Below are 21,007 nucleotides of genomic sequence, written 5' to 3'. Positions count from 1 at the left end.
AATGGACCATTACCTACTCGTGATCCTGTTATTTGTGCTTGATTGAGCAGTTTTGAGCTGGGTTTCATATTCATTCATCAGCCTCCAGTGCGACAAACCTGAAACAAAGCCGGCTGATTTGTGAGCTTCGTCTGGTGTTGCCATTAAAAGCTTCTCAGCTACTTATTTGAAAATCCAGGGCGCAACTGGGGGGAATCACAGTTGAGATATCCCTATATTTTTTTGTGCCTCTTTGGCTTGATATTGATTAAATTTAAAATAGAGCATGAAGCGGCCCGTGGTGCCAGATGGGTAAATTCATTTCAGATTGACAGCAAACCCCGTTGTTCTTAGACCCAAGTAGCCATGTTTCCGTGTCTCACAGACTAGCCTTAGACTTCATATTTCACCTCACCCTCCCTCATACACTGTCTGTTGTACCTTAGGACATTGTGTCCAGGTGACACGTAACCTAAGCTGCATTCTCAGCTGTCTGCAACACTGTGTATTTTACGTTATCGAAATTTGTTCTGGAGCACCACTGTCTTCAGATTATCAACACTGCCTTTATTTCATAGTATGATATAATTTTGACAGTCTGTCAGAGTAATACTTGCACCTGTGGTGAGAGGAGAGGGCTGAACTTGTATGTTTTTATTTTTTTGTTCCTATTCCTTTAGAAGACGCTTTTATCAAAAGTGACATGCAGTTGAGTAATCAGGGTCAGCTACTGCCTAGAGCAGTTACGGTTAAGGGCTTTCTTCAAGGGCCCAACAGTGGAATCACTCTGCAGACCACGGGTTTTGAACTGGTAACCTTCCGATCGCTGAACCACACACAGCCTCTTATTTTTTCCTGACTTATTTTTTTTTCTAGTTCTGCACAGTAACAACTTTCTGTCCAAATATGCATGCAACTTTCTGTCCTAATTTGCATGCTAGCCGTACGACCCATGAAAGGTATTTGTGAATTTGCTGTCCAGTGCCAAGACGATTTTCCCACGATGACCTGTTCATGCGCCGTTCAGTGGCCAGCTGTGGATTCCTCTGTCGTCCGCTTTGGATGAATGTGGCCTGGCTCGAGGATGGGGTGGCCGGAAAGATTTATTTGTCTTAAATGAAAATCAATTTTTCGTGCTATGGCGCGGAGGGTCACATCCACGTGGACCTGGACAAACACGTTTGTGGTAGGGCTGCCAAGGCCTCAAGTGTCACTCAAAAATCCAGTTCTTCTCATTTTGATTTGCATATCTGAGTCATTATATTACACTGCAGTACAAGGGATTTTGGTAATTTTTTTATTAACCAAGACAAAAGCTAATGTGCCTGCTCAGTATTTATGTGTTAGTGGGCCCTACTCATAGATTTTTCTCTTGTGTGACTTAATACTCCAATCAACCCTTTTTTGAGACGCAGCAGAAATCCCCCATTGAATGGGTAGGTTATATCATTTTTAAAATTCCTACTCATGTCTTGAAATTATTTGGGGGAAAATGAAATACAACCTGTATATAACCTTCATAAAGCATTTAAATCATTTCAGATAAAAACTTATTTTGCACATTTACTAAAATGTGTTCAATATCCTTGGGCAGTTTTAGCGAGTTTTACAATCTTCAGGTGAAGTGCTTTTATTGTACACAGATTATTTTTATAGATCTGTGTTGAAAATTTTGGATTTAGTCTGCAGACATTGTATAGTTTTTTCCTTCCTTTTTTCTTGTGATGACTAACATAACATTTGATTAATCTGATTCCAGAAAGCCCATTCTCTGGGGTGAACCTCTTTTCTTACTCTACTGACCACGAAGAACAAGGGTTGTTAAGTAGAAATGTAATAATTTCATGTTATGGGAATTTTGTGAAGAGACCCTGAATGGCTATTAAAGAGGTTAATAAAGAGCTTGTGTTCTATGGAAAGACTGCAATGCTGGTTGAGATCAAGGTAACTCTGTTGGATTTTCATATCTGTCTGTTACATTTAAAAATGCATTTTAGAGAATTGTCATCATATTTGCAGGATTAGTAAGTCTTCGTTGCTGGTGTTTGTAATCGAAGAGAGCTTTCTCATTTCTGCCCCAACATTTAAGGTCACTTTCAGTTTCAGAAAAGGACCACGGAGAGTCCTGTGCCCATGGGTGACTGTATAGGTAATAAATAAGGTTCTAACATGATGCATTGTACTTCCTGTTCTTTGTTCGTCTTGTGAGAGGAGGTAGTATAGTTGTTTTCTGTGTTTCAGATTTGCAGTTGTGCTCTGAAGTCTTCTCTTGGAAATTTCACATGGGTCAGCTGACCCGTTCCTGCACTCATTTAGATTTTTAACGAATAGTACCTTAGATTCGAACAAAACTCTGCTATGTTTCGTTTGAAAACCTTTAATGCCCATGTCAGACACGTCCCCTTATTAATAATTAATGTCTCATAATATATAATCTTATCCCTTGCAAGCAGCATCCGATATCACTTTAAAGAGTCTGAGGACAATTGTTGTGCTAGAATCCCATCAGATGATATTTCTAAAAATACCAAGTACTGTTTTCCCTGCCCCTTTAAGTCCAAAGCAAGGGGGGGGCGGAGATCGTCTTCTATTTATTTTTCTTGGCGCCACATTCCCGTTTGAAACGATCCCATTTGATTCCATGGTTCTTATTTTACTGTTCATGATGTCGATTTTATTTAATCTGAGTGCTGCAAAGCGGGAGCGTCCACAAGACAGGCACTTGTAACACATAAAATTTACTCTCACCTTTCATGGAATGTAAAAAGAATAAAGATCAATTATTTCCAAAATATAAAGTTTCATTAAAATCACTTCTTGCTCTGTCCCAGTCGTTTAAAATGGGCCATCTGTCTAAACATCTCCCTGCTTTTTCTGATCATTTCCTCGACTTATTCATGAACCTTGGGAGCTCTGCTTTGTAGTCTCAGGGTAGCTAGTGCTGTCCACCCCCACTGAATCTATGTCCTTGCATAAAATATTTTTACGGTGCTGGAAATTCTCTGTACTCTGTTCACATGAATGGCCGACTTTCAGAAGTTTTTTTTTTTTTTTTTTTTTTTTTTTTTTTTTTTAAATACCCCCCCACCTCCCTTTCTTACCCTTCATTGAGGAACCTCACCGCAGTGGCTACAAAGCACAGTGCATTATTCTTGATCTTTTTTCCTGCCCCCCACAGAGCACGTTATGATGAAGGATTCCTTAATGATGCTTTGACTATTAACATTGTTTTAAGTCAATATGTCTCTTTTATTTTCCTGTTCAATTGCTACGATAAATATTAAAAGGAAAGACTTTGGGCCTTTGGATGATTTTGAAGTATTTACTGTATGATTCGACTTAGCCTAATAAGACTTAATGTTCTCAAACCCAGATGACCAGATTTTTATGCTGGTTTATATTTGTATAAAACGAATGCCTAGTTTGATACGTAACCATACTTTTACCGTAAAGTATGTTAGTGACTGAATGTGTTTGTTTTCTTGTCTAGGTCTTCATAAATACACGTGTGCAGAGGTGAATACAAACCAGTTAGAGCACTTAGTGCAAAAATACTTTAACAAAATATACTGTTTGAGAGTGAATATTTGACCCCCCATTTCATAGCTCATGACTTGTGCCTCATCTTGTATATACTAAATTTCCATTGTATATACTATCCCAGCATTGAGTCAGCCTCATTGTGAAGTGCAATATCAGGACATCGTTCTTAATGGTTTGTTTTGTTCTCCAGGAGAAATCATGCCAATCACTCTTGATGTTCCCCAATAAAAGGAGATAAGGTGTTGTTGCCTATGTGCCATATATCATGTGATGGCATAAAAAATAAAATAAAATAGGAGTTCTAAATATGAGTATAAATGAAGTCTTTAATCCTCACTAAGCCTGTACTCTATCATTTTAATGGCGCATGAGCACTGGCCACTCTCTGGGATGATTCCCACTGAGTTAACACATGGGTTTGGGTTGGATTTTGTGTGGGTTTTGGTGGGGGATGGGTTTTCTATGCCAGGCCACTTCCATTTGTGCTGCTGTTCTGTTGGGGCCGGGGGGGGTTTTCGCAGTGGCTACTCCTGCGTCTGCCTATGACACATAGGTGACACTATGGACCCAACCCTTATGACAGGCTTGACCTACTGTAGCTGAAGAGGCGGCCTTGAGTGGGCTTCTGGCTCTCCGCCAAAGACGGTATTTCTGCAGCGGCTCCTCGCTGGCTGTCTTCGGGAGATTCTGCCGCAGTTTATGTTTCAGGGGGCTGTCCTGTGCCTGCCACTCAACGAGGGCTCATCTTGCATATTGCTCACCAAGTAAGCTATTGATAGACTGCTTGGTACCAAGAATCACAATCTGTCCACAGAATAGCCTGGGAGGCTGCCAAAAGAAATCTGCAAATGGTTGTAGTCTGCTTAACCTGTAATGCTCAGGCCAATTTATTTATTAATCATTTGGCATCGTCTGTACTGTAGAGTATAGGTAGATGTGATAATGGCTTTGAATCTTAATTATTTAATTAATATGTATTGTTTGTGAGATTTCATATTTAAATATTCAGTAGTTCTTGGGGTGAGGGATTGGGAGGGGGGGTTATGTTCACACTTGCCAACACCAAGCAAAGAATGGGAAGCTTATAATGATTAGAGAATATGGCTGTGCTCTGTTTTGGTGAGCAGGCCTTAGTGGCTCATATGTTAGGTTTGTGTGCACAGACGGGTCTTTAGTGCGGTGGCTTTCTGGAAGTGACACATTTGTCTTGATCAAGTCAGTGTTGATAGGGTGCCAGCATTGTGTCTGCTTGATGGCGATTTGGGGCCACTTTACGGGGCTTGGGGATCCCTCATCAGGCCAAGGCCTTGGACTTAGGCTGCCGGCCAACCCGGGATTATAGAGAGACCACACTGCGCACTGGGTGACCTCGGGGATAGGTCCAGCACGCTTTGGGGTCACATGACAGCAAATTAGACAAAACTGGGGGGAAAAACTGAATTGGGGAGAAGAAACAACAGCTACATAATGCTTGCTTTGCTTAAAGTTAAAAATGTTTTATTTCTTACATATTTTCTTTTCATATCTGTTTATTATGGTTGTCATCGTGTTAGTTCCAAAGAATTTCATTCAATAACTTTATTTATTGGAAACGACGGAAAATGTCCCATCAAAGCTTAGTTGTCAGACAGAACTGTGTGAATGTTGGTGAAGTTTCCTTGTTTCATTTTCGTTTAGCCCTGTGACCCAATTCAGGGTGTATTAGCAGATTACAGAATAACCATGGAACCTGATACCAAACTTTCCATCCCAAAAGTCTTCAGTGTTATGTTTTTTTTTTTTTATTATTTTGTTTTTGGTGTGTGTGGGAGCGACAGGAACACAAAGGGATCAGCCGTGTATCATGTTTGTTTGTTTTTTTTAATAAACTAAAGCAATATATCAGAATTAAGGAGAATCATACATTTTCTGGTAAACAGATTTCCCACCGTTTCTAGAGCTAACCAAGAGACCAAAGCTTGATTGCCACTATAAGTTGTGAGATTTGCCGCTGCCACTGTGTATCCAGTCCACCCAAGGGCGTTGTTACCCAGCTCTGTGCTTCGCCTGTAGCCTACACAGACCCGCCTAGCCGAATGATGAATGATACTTAATATAGGTTAATTTCCGAATGGTGGGAGACTTAATTACTACATAGCTATGGAGTGCAGTGGTTCTGGGTGCTGGAGCTAAAATGTGGTGGATAATGCGGGCATTGTTTTACAGAGTCTCCAGCTCCCAGCAGGAGCGGAGGAGGTGGGAACTGTCTGTGGAGTTGGAGAAGGGGGTCCACGCCGTCACTGTCTCCCACTCCGGATCAGCCTGCACAGTAAGTCCCATCTGCCCCCCCCCAAGGACCTACAAACACATCCATCCTCGCGGTTACACCTCCTGTCGCATTCTTCACATTTCCATTCACTCACTAAACTCCTTCCAGCCGAATTTTGCCTCGTCTCACAATTAAAATCGGGTTTTTATTCTGAGGATATAATTGTAGTACCTGAACTGTTTGTGCCGGAGCCAAAAAGCTTTTATCAATATGTACACAATATGTATGCATGCAGGCTGATAATGCAGAGGTATCTCCGGTGCTAAAGAAACTGTCAAAACGATGCAAAAAAATTGTTTTCAAGTCTCTTCCCCGTGGCTGACATGAACTTCTTTATATATTTACTTCTGCTGTCATAGATTGGCATATATTTGCTTAGTATTTGTCTCTGTTTGACTAAGTCTGCCCTATTTTCTAAATTGAATTGCAACCCCATTCTTTCTGGTTGAAGAATTGAATAATATTAACTTTGATAATTGTAATTCTGTTCCTGGAAGACTGTGTGCCTTACCACGGAATTATGAAAAATGTAATTGAAGATGTGTGGGAGGAGAACATCTAGATTCTGTCCCTGCGGAAACTGTGTCCTATCCAAAAGATCTGAGAACATGGTAGTCTGTACTAGTTCTGTACCAGATCTCTTCTTACCCACCTTGCTCCTAAAGTTCCTTAGTCCAGCAAATTTGGCAGCTGTTTAGTAACTGATGAATCTGTAAAAACAAATGAGAACTTGAACTGCTTGAATTGACAATTACTAGAATTAGATTTTTTCTGCAGTCCTGCAATTTAATAACTGAATACTTGGCTATCATTATTAAAATGTATTCGTAGTATACATCCATCCAGAATCTATGAACTCCTGGTTGCATTTTCCCCCTGTTGTCTCTACTAGTGCTACTTTAGTTTTATTGGAATTGAATTTCTGATTTAGATTTAATTCCAAACATTGAAAATGGTGACATTTATAACAAAAGTTACAGAAGTATATTAGGGGCACATATAAGGGGGAAAAAAAAATCGAATTTCAACTCGCGCTTAATTTCTACGTTTCCACTTTTAGTCTTTCGCAAATAGTCCAAATGTTGAGAATCAAACTAGCACTGTCGAATATAGTCAAAATAGTATTTGGAGAATGAAGTCACAGTTTGTGGTTACCATACGCTAAACGAGCACATCATGGGAATCAGATAAAGACTGGGTTTCCTCTAGGATGTATAATGCAGGCACAAAACGTCCATTACAATTTGGATCTGAGAGACAGTCTTGACCCTTGATGAGTGTTATAGCGGTAATTGGTCACTCAAATGTTAAGGGAATAGAATGAATGCATACTGCATGCTGTGTAACTACCAGCTAGAGAGTAGCGGTCAACTTCAGTCATATTTCTATAGCAGACAAATGGACCTGGTGCTTTCTGGATGTATGGGATTCCAAGCTCATGATCAGGTTACTTGTTATAATGGCTGCTGTTAAATCTGCTCTTAAATACAACATTTATACACGATAATGGTTTTTTTTTTTGTTTATCATGGATTACTGATATCTGTCACGGACTACTGATATGTAGGCCTAGTTTGTAGGATGTAACTCTCAGCGAATGTGCTTGATTCCTGAGATATCTAAATGTTTTGTCTCCTGTTTTAAATAAATGCACAGTCGCTACTTTTTCCTACTGAATATGTTTATATTCTATGTTTAAAAAGAACTCAGTTGAATGTAATTATTCTTTAATATTTAACATACTGTGCACCGAACACGTACAGTGCTGTTGACTTAAGTTCTCTGATGGGTCATGTAGGGAGAAACTTCATTCTCAGTTTTTCAAAACGGGACGCGGCTCAGATATCATTCAGTATTTCAATATTCAATAAGTTTTATAGTTCAGCAGCAGAAAAAAGCGTCTCTGGCTATTTCCCTCCATCAGAGGACTGCAGTGCAAACAAACGCCGTTATCTAGAGTACTACGCAAGATAGGGTGAGACAACTGATTGACTCTCGCAAGCATGACAGCCCTGAAAAAGTCAGTACCGGACCTAAAGTTATGGCAACTTGTATTGTTAAGATAAGCTATGTGGTGTTTGTGGTTTTTGGCTGCATTAATGACCTCAACCGCTATATTTTGTGGTTGGATAACCACACTAGTAATAACGATCGCAGATTAAGTAATCACAGATAAATGTCTTCTTTTTCTGGGGGCACAAACTCACCTGACCAATTATATGATTGTTTTATGTTAAATTTATTTATATTAATATGGAAATTTGATTGTATACTCGATATTTCTTTATGTATTTCATTAAATACAATGTTTTCTTTCTTCTGGGTGCCACTTGTATGCTTCCTAAAATAACTAACTAAACTTTGCGAATTTATCTACTTGAATCATTTATTACTGTGGAGAATTCGCAACAGAATTGTTGGTGGTTTTCCAAGCATTAATTTTAATAATCAGTTTGCTACATATTAACTTCTCTGTTCTACTTGAAATTGACTGTTAACATTGTTCATTGACATTGACCAGTAATTATATGCCCTTATAAAACATACTATGTGTCTGTGTGTGAACTGAAACATCCTCATTCTGGTCATCCAGCATTATCTGTATTCAGTATTCTGCTCAAATCTCCACCTCAAATGTTGGTGGTACTTGGCTAATAAGACTTTTGTTGTCAGTAATCTGAGCAAAACTTTATAACAAAGTCATGGTGAAATGCTACCTGGTGGGTTTATCCATATTCTGCTATTCTGTTTGTTGTTATGATTGTCATAACAAGCCAGTGTTGATCTCTGTGAAGAAGCTGATGAGAGCTTGTGAGTGAAACAGCAGGAAAATGCAAACAGAAAGGGGTTTAATCCCCAGAGTGGCCTCTGGCCCTCTGTCCGCGGCCTTTGATCTGCTTCATCTCGCTCCATCCAATCTCAAGCCCCTTAACCCTTATCTGCCTTATGCTACCTTTTATTACTTCCAACATGTTTCCAGCACAGAAAGCCTCTATCCAAGGATATTCCTTGTAGACCCTTTATACTCTGCACTGGTCTTCTCCTATTTCTCGTGTATTGTATGTTTCCAGTACTGTGCAATTGATGTATTTACTTGCCGTCTGCAACATGCAGCATTTAGAGTTTAATAATTTGAATGTTTGTTTTTGTGATTTTTGCCTATATTATGTAGACTTCTAGGACGTGACCTTTAATGCAGGTTTCTTTGTTGTGGTACACGTTCTTGATTGACCTTGCTATTAATATTTTCCTTCAAAGTATTGATGGAAAGATTTTAATAGTCCTTTTCCGTAATTTTCTCTGCACAATAGTTTGGACCTTAATCTTCCTGTGGAATTCCGTGTTTCTTGTTTTTGGTCATTTGCCATTTTCGTACATGATGATTTTGCATTTTTAGTGTGACTTTGTGGGCGAATGTTTTGACACATGCAGCCCAGGGTTGGCTTGTACACAGGTAGGCCTGCAGTGAGGAAGGACGTTAGGGGAGTTGCCACACATGGTCTCAATCAGGGAATCATATGGGCCTGATGATAGTTTGTTGCAATAGATTTTGTATTCCATTCACCCATAACCAGAACTTCAAACAGGGTTCTCTTGAAAGGTTTTCTGAGGTTCAGTTTTACTGTTGTTTTGAAGTCAGGCTCCTCTGCCAGAGTGAGATCTTGTATTTACACAACTGGCTTCATGTTGAAAATATCTCCCTTTAGCTGCTGGACCTCATCAGTAAATAATGATATCTGTCAGGGAGCGATCTCTTAAACAGAAGAAAAAAAATCTTCAAGCTGGGAAGTTTGGGCTTGGCTGAAAACGAGATATATTTTTTACACTCAAACATCAAGGGGTTTAAGTTCAGTTTGGAGGCATTTCTCCTCCAGTACCAGAAGATAGCTGTTGAGTCCCAGTTCCACTAGTGACCAGTGCAGTATTTGTTAGGGGCTAAGGAATCCATCCACCATGACTACCTGGTTACAGTTTCCCCCTTTACAAATGTGGAAGGTCTTGAATGAGAAGACAATGTTGTATTGAGTATTCATCAGATGTATATTGGCTCTAATTATAATGTCTCTTCACATTATGAAAAATTGATCCCATAGCATGCGGTGTGACACGTATTTCGGAAAGCCTGACATATAGAATATGGGATGGAAAACAAGAAGAAGTAAGAATGTTTGTAGACTATTGTAAAATAATGCTTGGAAGCCCAGCTTCAGAGCTGAACCCTCTTTGATTGGTGCACAACCTGGTTTGGAGATACTGAGATATTTCATGGTAAAAACCTTCTTTTCAGAAATGATGTGATGTACAATTTGTATTAGTTAACAAAAACTTATTTAGGTGTAAACAACAACACGTGAACTAAAATTTAATTTGGATGGCCATCTTTGAATTTGAATCGAATCGGCGACGGCCGTTGCAGACTTGATTGCAGAAGATGTTGGGTGGTGCAGACCTCCTCTGTGTGTGTGTTGTCAGCCACTGCCTTCCCTCTGTGGTCTGCATGCTTCATCAAGCAATGTGCAGCTTGCTTGTAGGAGAGCGCTGTTCACTGCATTCCACCTACAGCAGTGTAGGCACCCGTCCAACAGTGAACGCTGCTGTAGAGACAGACTGAGCCCAGCCTTCTAGAACATCCCATGGAACTCAAGGAAAGTTGTGTTTTCTGGGCCTACAGACCACAGAATGTCATCAAATTGGTTCTGCTCTAGGATGCGTATCTGCAATTAGGATGGTCACTGGGGATGTTTCTGTGTATATACACACTACTGTGCATTCTTAGGCAGTCAAAAGAAATGTTTAAAGCTTTTTATCTGGCTAGTAAGTGCACTATTGCTCAGAACAAAACACAATTTAGCATTAGAACATATGCAAATTAAGAGCAGCACAATAAAAACTAGTAAGAATTTCTTCTGTTCTCCAAAAAGTCACTGATATCTTGTTGGATGGCTAGAAGAACACAGCTTCGGTTCCCAAACCTCTCTTCAGGGGCACCTCAGCCATGCCATGTGTTTATCAAACTTCACCACCAGCTCATTTAATTTATTAATTTAATTAGTTAAAGCAGTCAATGAGATATTGATTAGCCATACGAGGTGGGCTTGTGCAGGGTCCAAAGATACATGTGTGTCTTGAAATGGCCAGGGCTGGCACACTTTGACAAGCATAATATCATAGTTTGACACCAACATGAACATCATTTAAACATAATTTTATTTGGCTGTCTAAGACTTTTGCACAGTACTGTGTGTGTGTGGTCCAGCTATACATTACATTGTGGGGACCAAATGTCCCCACAATGTGATAAAAACCTGTTATTTTGACATTGTGGGAATTTTTTTTCGGTCCCCACAAGGGGAAATTCAATTTTTTAAAAATCTGCAATCAAAAAACTAAAAATGCCATTGCAATTGTTTAAATGTGGAAGTGCATTAAAATAACTATTGTGAAACATTTTCCCGTTATAGTAAATGTATTTGACACTTCTGATGCATCCACACACATTTTTATTTCATTGTTCATTTAATTTACCCTGTTCAAGTCTTGGCTACCGATAAGTGTGTTATCGCCTTTTATGTTAGTTTATAATTTAGTAACACTGGACCTTGTATAGTGTCACATTCCTAATGTTACTATACTTTTAAAAGTTACACAGGGCAATAATAGAATTCATATTTTGATTTTCTTTAGAATATTCTGCCTGGTTGATAAGGTGTGAGTATTATCACCAACAGTATTGCTTTTGTCTTCATTTTGTCATGTTCATGATACTTTGCAATTCTGGATAAAAATAAATGCTGGTTCAGTTTATGAGCAAAGTGCTTAATTGATTTTTTTGTACAGCCATTCCATTACACTAAACAGAAAGGCTATTAAGTTTGGATTAGAGTTTCAGTCTTCCTCAACTGGAGACATTATTTTGTCACACAGCTAATTGCAAACACCTAAGCTCTTCACACAGATTATTCAGCACAGAGGCAACACTACACAATAATGATGACTTTAAATTGAATTACTATTGTAAGCAAGTTCATTGAACATAATTGAAGGTTTATTAAAATGGGTATTACATTTGGTTAATTAACTTAAATCATTTTCTAGAGCTTTCAGAGAATGAACACTATTTTTGTTGGTTATGTTTGTTCTATCACAAGATTCCAAAATGTATTAACTGTACAAAAAAATGCTTCAGCTAAGTGCAGAGATCAGGGAAAAATTGTATTTATTTTAGGATTAACTTGGGGCTCTTTTCCCTTGTGATCTTATATAAACTAGCCGATTAGATTTGCTGTATTGTCTGCTCATGTATCTGGCCTGTTGCAGATAGGTATTTGGTTAGGTAACAAATTCCAGGTTCCCAGTGCAAAAAACTTTCCATGAAGTCTCATAATAGTAATTTCCCTGAACTTCTATTTTGGCATTACTCCTGTTGGCCATTATGAACAAAAAAAAAAAAAAACAGGCTATTGTGGGTCCGGATATTTTCAGTCCTTCCTGAATATTAAGAAGTGATAGGGGAAGCAGTATCAGGTCCTGCTGGTTCTTTGATTGACCGGATCCATAAACCTCCAAAAAGTACAATGAAATATCCTTTGGGCTTTTTAAAAATCGTCTTACTAATTTTCAATCTAAGATGATTTGATGTTGATGCTGAACAATCAAATTTAATCCCATAGTCTTGGCTTCTTGTAATTGGTGTTGAGTTGCTTACTTGAGTTTGAGTTGTTTTAGTCAGTGTAGCATGCTCCTGCATAGAAACCATCATCTTTCTGTGGCAGTCCGTTCTTGTCACCGCTGCATTGATATTTCATGTGACATTTGAGGCCCTTGAATTGTCAAGCGCATTGAGCCTTGTCTTCCACTCTGCCTTCCTGTCCTTTGACTGTGTTCAGACAAAGTGGAAAGACAGCCGAGCATCTCTAACCCTCAGCACCGAGGTTACCACCCACCTCAGCTGCTGGAAAAACCCCCGCCCAGCTACAACTAATCTAACAACTGGTCCCTCAAGTAGAATTTTGGATTTAAGTGGGGCAAGAAGATCTTAATCAGAAGCACAGTAAAAAGTCACAAATGCTTTAACGTGTCTTCTGGTCCTTCTGGTTTCTCCTGCCTTTTTCGTGTGAAAGAGAGAGAAGAAAGACTTGAGAGGGTCAAAAACCATCGTGACTGCTAAGGAGCCGAAGAAATGCCCAGCAACACCTGCCTTATTAGGGGCTAGCCGACGTCGCTTGACGTAACCCCAAGCACCCGGGCAGAATATACATTATCAGCAGGCCATACCTATAGGCCATGCAAACACATTTGTACAAGTTTTTGTCGATTAACTAATTCAGAAGTGAGCTTCATTATTTCTCCATAATTAAGATAACAATGCAAATTCTTTCATTAATAGTGACACGGACAATTTCTTCCCTGCTCCGTGGGGACGAGATTATATGCAGGCCCCGTTGAGCAGGTTGCGATGTGTCACCGAATATTCAAATGGCATGCTTATTTAATTGCAGTAAATGTAGCATGTCCACATAGGTAGAGGAGTTTGGAAGGCCGGCATGGGAGGGGCACGTCTCAGGCTGAAGCCCTGAGTTCCCTCAGGCAGCTGTTCTCAGGTCCTCCGCCAATCCCCAGGGGCCCCCATGAGACCATGTTGTTGGACTCTTGTCTTTTATGACAGCAACAGTAAACATGACAGGCTGTTTGGGCGCCATCTGTTTAAAATGGTTGCCGCATGGTAACGGAGTGATGATCTTGAGATGTGTTTTGTGTCTGTCTCCTCAGTAACAGTCTTGTGTGCTCATCTCCGCAGGTGGATCTTGATGGAAAGAGGATGGATGTGTCCAGTGAGTGGAACCTGGCGTCTGCTTTGTTACCCGTCACCATCAACGGCACCCAAAGGACCGTGCAGGTATCAGAAATCCAACACCATGCACGCAATGTTCCAGTTGCACGACAGATTGAACCCGAGTTACCAAAGCATTCTTTGGCTACTTGCTTATTTATGTGGAATACATTTAATTGAAGATTCATCAGGCATCTGAGGGATTCTAACACTCATTTGCTGTTATATAATATCGAGCATTGATTTAGTTCTCTCTCCCGCTTTCTTTTTTTTATGTTGATTGTTTTCCTCTGAAAGTACTCAAGTACTCAGTGAAATATTTGTAAAAGTATTCTTTTCTCAGAAAGTATCTTTACTGTGAAGGTAAATAGTACTTCAAGTTTCTCTGTAAAATCTTCAGGAACCTACTGAGATTTCATTGATTGCATAGTTTTGTTGATGGCGACTAGCGGAACTAGGGAATCAGAAGCGGTGTAGGAATATGCCAATAGAGAAATCATCTTGTAAAATGCTGATGTTGAAATGTACAATAGAGGAGCACTACAGTCAAACCTATTGTGCAGTATAACAGGAGGCATGACTGCAATCCCATAAGCTTCCATTCATCTTTCCATCCACCTCATTTTAGATCTTCCTTTACTAACAAGCATAGTAGTGTTTAATTTTTGAATTTTTTTTTTTTAAAAGAGGTGGTATTTTAATTTATTTTTAGCGTAATAGTAAAATATTTTCTTAAAACATTTATAAATATTCATAAATAAAGATAAATATTCATTTTTGTAAATTAGCATTTAGATATTGTTGTGGTATTAAAAACTTATTATTTTTGCTTTAATATATACATCTCTTAGTTTACAACTGAGTAGTATTGCAGGAACTCACTGCCTCAAATGAAACTTATGCTTACTTGCTGATTTTAGTAATTCCAGCATTGGGTGTTTATGCTTTTTAAAGTTATAGTTAGTTAGGGCCATACATGATCGCATTGTTTAAATTGTAACCTTTTTATTCCATCATGCGGTTGATTGAGGGGGGGTGGGTGGGCGGGGGGGGGGGGGGTGTCTATTATTTGGAAATATGCTGGTAATTCCCTCCAGAGCTGAAGCTTTCATTAGAGGGCAGACCGACTGCAGGTGAATTGCCAGGTTTTTTTTCTCCTTTCCTCTTTTTTTTCTTATTTTCTTGTAATTTCTGTAGCCCTGAACTTAGACATTGAAAGGCCACCAGTCTGCTGATTGTCACCAATTGCATTTTGCATTGAATAGGTCATTGGTACCCAACTAAGTGGAACTAATTTGGGAAAGAATAAGGGAGAGATTTGGTGCAGTGTCACACAAACCCTTCCTGTGTAATGAGAAAAACTTGATTGCTGTTAAGTGGCAGAACATGTATTCTTGTGGTTATTAACCCTGAATGATGACGTGTGTTATATCCAGATCAGGGGGATTATACATTTACACCTTACCTTGTTGTTAGGTTATACTTACACTTTGTAAAATAATTAACGCTTCCTTCAGAAGTAGTAATTGCTTGCAGGGATTATTGTTTCTAGCTTGCAATCATGAAGTTTTATTCCCTTTGTATTCTTGGATTAAAAACCGCCCGCTCCAGAGTACATATATATGTACATTTTTTTATATTTAAATGCTTGGGACAAAGGCTTTTGTGGCAGCTGCAGTAAGGAAAATTTAATATGTGTTGATAAATATTTTGATAATACATGGTCTGTGGATGTAGGATAAAAAATTGTAGCACACGTACAGAATCTCTGTAGTGTTACATCTTGTTCCATTTAAAGATGATCCTTAATTTTGTATTACTGAGCCATTGAAAATGAAGATTAGTTGTTGGGGTCCAATTAAGATAGTTGATGCAGAAGGTACTACCATATGGTAGATTTTTTTTTTTCTGTAATTCACCACAGATATAATGCACTGACAGTGAACTTGCCGAGAAACAGAATGACTGATTTCAAGAATCATCTCTCCTAGTACAAAGCATTTGAAATTGTTGAATCACATCCATCCTGTAGAGCAAATATTTGTTCAGTAATTTACCAGACCGTATCATGTTAGGATAAAAATATTTAGCTAGCTAATTTGAAGTTCAAACATAATATATTCACAATGTATTTAGTGTTACATTATAGATGTGGGTGGGAAGACTGATGTTTTGAAGTGGTTTAGCCATATTCTGGGAATCAGTTGGAGAGAAAAGCCCTGTGGGATATAAAACTCACTGTAAAATGTTATGCAATAATTTATAAGGTTACCAAACACTATCTCCATTTACTGATGGAATTAAGGTGTTTCATGTGCAAAACTGTATGCTCTTGACTGGCAACCCAGTCAATTATATTATAATTGATTATATTCCCAAAACAGAAAATAAACCATGTGAAGTTGCTACAAGATGTTATAATTTGGTGAGGTCAGATATCGAGTCAGCTCGTGAGGGGCATCAAAGAACGTTAGATTTAAAAAATAGATGAAAGAGTCCAAATAGCCACTGTGCCCAGAATCACTAACCTACTGTATCAACAGGATACCAACAAATGCCGAAGAGGGGATTCTCCTGAAGACTGGTGAACTTTAAAGGACCATGAAATGGCCACAGAAAATAATAGATAACAAGGAGAAAATAACCATACAGTATAAATGAAAACAGTATCTCTTTGTCCGCGAAATGAAAAAACGGTGCTTGTAATGTACACATGGAAACTGAGGATGTGTAAATGTCAAGGCGGTTTCCTTCCAAAGGTTTCCAGTAGAGATAGCGAGGGATCTTCTTAAATCCTGTAGATAAGCTGGGGCCAAGTCACAGACAGCCTTGTGTCTCCTGAGCCAATCAAGTGAAGCAACGTTAGAATCATGAAGCCTGGTGACTCTATTCACATTAAATTATGAGCAGGCGGACAGATTACCATTTTCGGCTGTGAGGTAATCACTTTTCTGCTCATGGACTTCTTGCAGCTGCATTATCATAAAGTGTAACACAACCTGCCCAAAATAGAGGGGGGGGGGGGGGATTTAATCTGCTTTGTCTTTGCTGCTGTTAAAAATACCTCCAGGTAACTTTGACCTGGATTTAGGAAAATGCTGAAAATGTATATCAAAAGATTTAATCTTGCGTACATTTATGACTGAATATCAGCATAATAGTAGTTAATGATTTTATGTATGAAAATATGTGCTTGTGAAACGACAATAATAATAATAGCGATAATAATAAGCGCCCTCAGTGGTTGGCCCCGCTAGTCCGCGGGTGCACGCTGCTCATGAATATTTATTCCGCTAAGCTGCTGTGTCCCCTCGCTGGCCAAGGCCTTTTGCTCCTCTTACTTGCGAGTCCTTCAGAAGTTGGCGAGGAGGTGAGTGCTGCGGAGTTCTCCGCCTGGGCTTGCTCCCAGGGCAGCCTGCCCCGGCCCACCCGGGCCCCCGCTGCCGCTGCCATCTCTCCACGAAGCCCCCCCGAGGGATTAAAGGATTTATGTCACATCCATAAGATCTTGGGAAATCTGCACTCGACTTACTGGCATATGCCCCAGAACCATTGTTTTGTGATACTTAACATATAATTCTTTGCAAGGTTTTTTTTTTTTCTCCCTCCTTCGCTTCATACAGAGCACCATGCATTCATTTGTATTTACCTTTTCACTGTACCTCGGCACATACGGGGCAGCCATTATTTCGGCAGCAGTGTGACGGGCACAGACCGCTGAGATCCGCGATCCGTAAGAGGCCACAGTGCTTTCCGCGCCCCCTTCCCCGGCTCGTAACGATGCCACGACTGAACGCGCGAGCATCCAGCCTCACGTTAGGGAGACGACTTTCTGGCTCAGATCCCTCTGCCTGCTGTCAGCTGTGTGGCCACGTCTTGGCTCATTTGCTGTGGGAAGCAGGAGAGTCAGCTCAGTGCTCTCGGTGTTACTCACGGTGTTACTCACGGTGTTACTCACGGTGTTACTCACGGTGTTAAAGTCTGGTGTAGGTCGTCAGCTTAGAATTTTCACTCCAAATCTCTGAGGGAATGTGTGTTCACTCTGTCTATTGTTCCAATGTAAAACATCTCATTGGTAAAGTTTCTGTTAAAATGTTTTTATCTGTATGAATTTAGTTTAAATAATAATTCTATTTTAACACGTTAGTCGGAATCATTCGCACTTTGCAGCCAATCAGGAGTGAGGGTAAAGGCCTCAGGGTGATTGACTGTTTGACCTTTCCTCAGTAGCTATTGTAATCCATGAAAGGCACTTGGCCTGACGACATATTGGTTGCATTTTTTTGAAAAGGGAACGTTAATTGTCATGAAAGTGTACTTAATAGAAGTCCTTATACGCCATCCCTAGATCTGCAAGCCTATCATTTCCACTTTGTTGGTATTGTTGCTCTGGCCGCGTGACGCTTTCATGGGATTGAAGTAGATGTTTTGTAAATGTCTGAAATGATTTATCCATTCGTCAGACATACATTTTTGCTGCAAAGTTCTGTTCATCCATCTGGTTTTAAACGCAGATTGTTTTAATTCTACTAATCCAGTGTGCAGATATTGGAAGTCATCCCCAAAAGTCCAAAGTCTTCAGTTTTAGCATTTTTTAGTGATGTATTGTGGTTAACTAATGTAAAACTCGACATGATATTGTACTGACAATTATTCAAGTTTCGCTGACTGAATATTTCAAACAGACTTTGTTCTTAAAATGGAAATTAATCATGTTTTTTAAAAAAAAAAAAAAAAAAAAGAAATCACTTTTATTCCTTTCACTGAAAGTATGTGTTTACTGCATGACTTGCATTGCTTTGATATGTTAATATGGTTTTACTTTTAATCTAAACTTTAGAATAATCATCTCTGCATTTTCATATTTTCAGTGCCTTTCTCGTAATGCAGCCGGAGAGATAGAACTTCAGTATTTCGGCACATCGGTGAGTAATTTTACTTCCATCTTCCCTTGAATATGGACAAATGTATGATTAGACTTACTAGTGTGCAAATTTGAGTGTTTTCCGAGTTAGGTGGGGGTGGATATCAGTGGCAGGAGGTAGGCTGAAAACTCTTTTAGATTTATGAGTGGGATATTTTAATATAGGTGGAACATATTTACGCCCCGGACTGACTATGCCGATTTACGTGTATATATAATAAATCATTTTCCTATTAAGGTTGAAAGGTTTGACAAGAAGACATTGACTTGGCAGGTGGCCAGTGTCCATCGAATGGAATTTTTGAACTTTGGGGGGGGGTGGGGGGGCTTAGGGGAATGTCGAATGGCCATCAAAATATCTCCCGTTCTGTGTGTTCATCCCTTTAGCCCTAATCAACTCCAGCAGTAGTGTCTTTAGAGAAATGGCAGTCAAGTTTTCCATTTGTTCTAATTCAGGAAGTGATGTTAGATGTTAGATGTGGGAGTGGCAGGTTGGCACACCCGCTATGGCGAGGGCCGCGGTCTCCTCAGCGTTTCACTCTTGGATGCCAGTGCTGTACCTGTCCTTGTGTGTGCCTGGCACTTGTCCATGGCACCCAGACCCTGCTTAGCTCTGGCTTCATTGACCTTTCTGTCAGCAGTGTTCTAACAGCCGGGGCTGATGGGAGAGAAAGGGGCGAGGGGGGGAGGGGGGGGTGCATGCAGGCTGTCTGTCATGGGGGCATCAACACAGATGAAATGGTTCATTTGATTCCCTGACACTAGATGGCAAGCACAGTGGTTTTGCCGCCAGTTTGCAGGGAGGAAACCAGGGTTATCCCAGCCATCTGACAACTGGGCGCCAGGCGGCCCGGGAAGAACGGAGCGAGACATCACTGGCCTCCTGCACATGGCCAGTTGAAGGACGTTGAGTAACATTCACTCCCTGGCAGCGTGGCTGGGAATTAATTCCCGGTGATGGAAAACAGTATTTTAATTAGAATGCTTAAAAAAAGCTTGTTTTTTTTTTGTGGCAACTCGTAATGAATCTATAGTATGATATGACTCTCTACTGCTTTTTTCTCTATTTATACAGTCACCCTTCGACTTTGTGCTTAGTGTATTGCAGGATTTATGCAATTATATTGTATATTGTATCCATTTACACAACTGCATCACTGAATCCTTGTCTCACCGTGCGTTGTTTTTTTTCCATTTGAAAATAATCATGTATTTCTTTTGCAGTATTTCCAATCCTTAAAATGCGGTTTATGGTTAAGGGTATTGTAATTTGCTAGTAATACATATACACGCATTTGTTTCACACTTCAAATTTATCAGCTTTTATGAAACCGTTTTTTTTAAGTTATGGCAAAATAATAATGTTAATGTTAAGGTACCTTTTGTTTCTGAGATGATGACAGTCTACTTTTAAGGAGTGACTATTCTTCCACGTATTTGGAGTTGTGTGCAGAAAAGTGTGTTTATACAGACAATGACGATAAAATGGACTGAAGGTCATTGAATGTGTGAATTATAGATTTTTTTATGGTTAAGTAGCCTATATATTTGTAATATATAAATACATAGTATAGTATCAGTAATTGGTTATATATTATATATTAATTCTAGCTTAAACACCAGGGCTCATCGGTAGACTGCTGTTTGTCTTTGTCTTTGTTGTCATTGTGCTGGTTCCTTTCCAGAGAGACAATCGCAGAACTTAAGGTTACACTGAGACCACTGAATGTGTACGGCCAAATGTGATCCCTATCAGGACAGATCAGAATCATGCCCTCACACATACCTGACACTTGGCTATTTTTCAGTAACAACTTCTCACATAGATTTTTTTTTTGAAGAATTTATCATTTTAAGTATTACTATAGAAATAAATGATATTTAGATTTGCCCTCCGTGGCATTTTAGACAAAAATGGTTTCAGAAAGGCATGGAGGGAGGAGTTGTCTGTTGTGTATTTTTTTTTCTTTTTTCTAAACTGCATGTTAATACGGCTTCCTAGATCTAGAGATTAAATGGGGTTCAGCATTAATATGCTAGTATTTTGACCCTTGATGCACCCACAAAATCAAATTAGCAGAGAAATTGCTAACCTTATGTTGGGGATTAATGACAGCCATCTAAAACAATTTGGAACTCAATCAGTTTAACTGAGGAGGGTAAATTTAATATGATAATTTTTCATCTTAAACTATATCTGCATAGCAGGGAAAGTATGCAAATATGTGACCCTTACCTACTGACTAAATGGTTGCTGTGTTGATGGATGTATTGATTCCATTAAGGAACTTCAGAGAACTTTGGGGTGAAAAATCCTCCTTGGTGGTTCAGGAGTGAACCTGATCTCATACTGGGACCATTCTGCTGGGCATATTTCCATAATGCGTTGCTTCCGCTGACATGACAGCAAGACGCAAATCAG

The 21,007-nt window shown here is 39.5% G+C and overlaps 1 protein-coding gene across 1 annotated transcript in view; it reads left to right on the top strand.

Annotated features, from left to right (window-relative positions):
* pcca (propionyl-CoA carboxylase subunit alpha) overlaps window positions 1-21,007 on the top strand; it is a 113,118-nt gene that overhangs the window by 67,758 nt on the left and 24,353 nt on the right. Inside the window, exons 20-22 of the mRNA XM_023822131.2 lie at window positions 5,728-5,830; window positions 13,629-13,727; window positions 18,533-18,586. Of these exons, the coding sequence (XP_023677899.1) occupies window positions 5,728-5,830; window positions 13,629-13,727; window positions 18,533-18,586 (256 nt within the window). The remainder of the gene's footprint in view (window positions 1-5,727; window positions 5,831-13,628; window positions 13,728-18,532; window positions 18,587-21,007) is intronic.

Source organism: Paramormyrops kingsleyae, chromosome 1 (assembly GCF_048594095.1).
Source record: "Paramormyrops kingsleyae isolate MSU_618 chromosome 1, PKINGS_0.4, whole genome shotgun sequence".
Lineage (NCBI taxonomy): Eukaryota > Metazoa > Chordata > Actinopteri > Osteoglossiformes > Mormyridae > Paramormyrops > Paramormyrops kingsleyae.
Note: the sequence above shows the minus strand (reverse complement) of the source record. Positions and strands in the feature narration are given on the sequence as shown.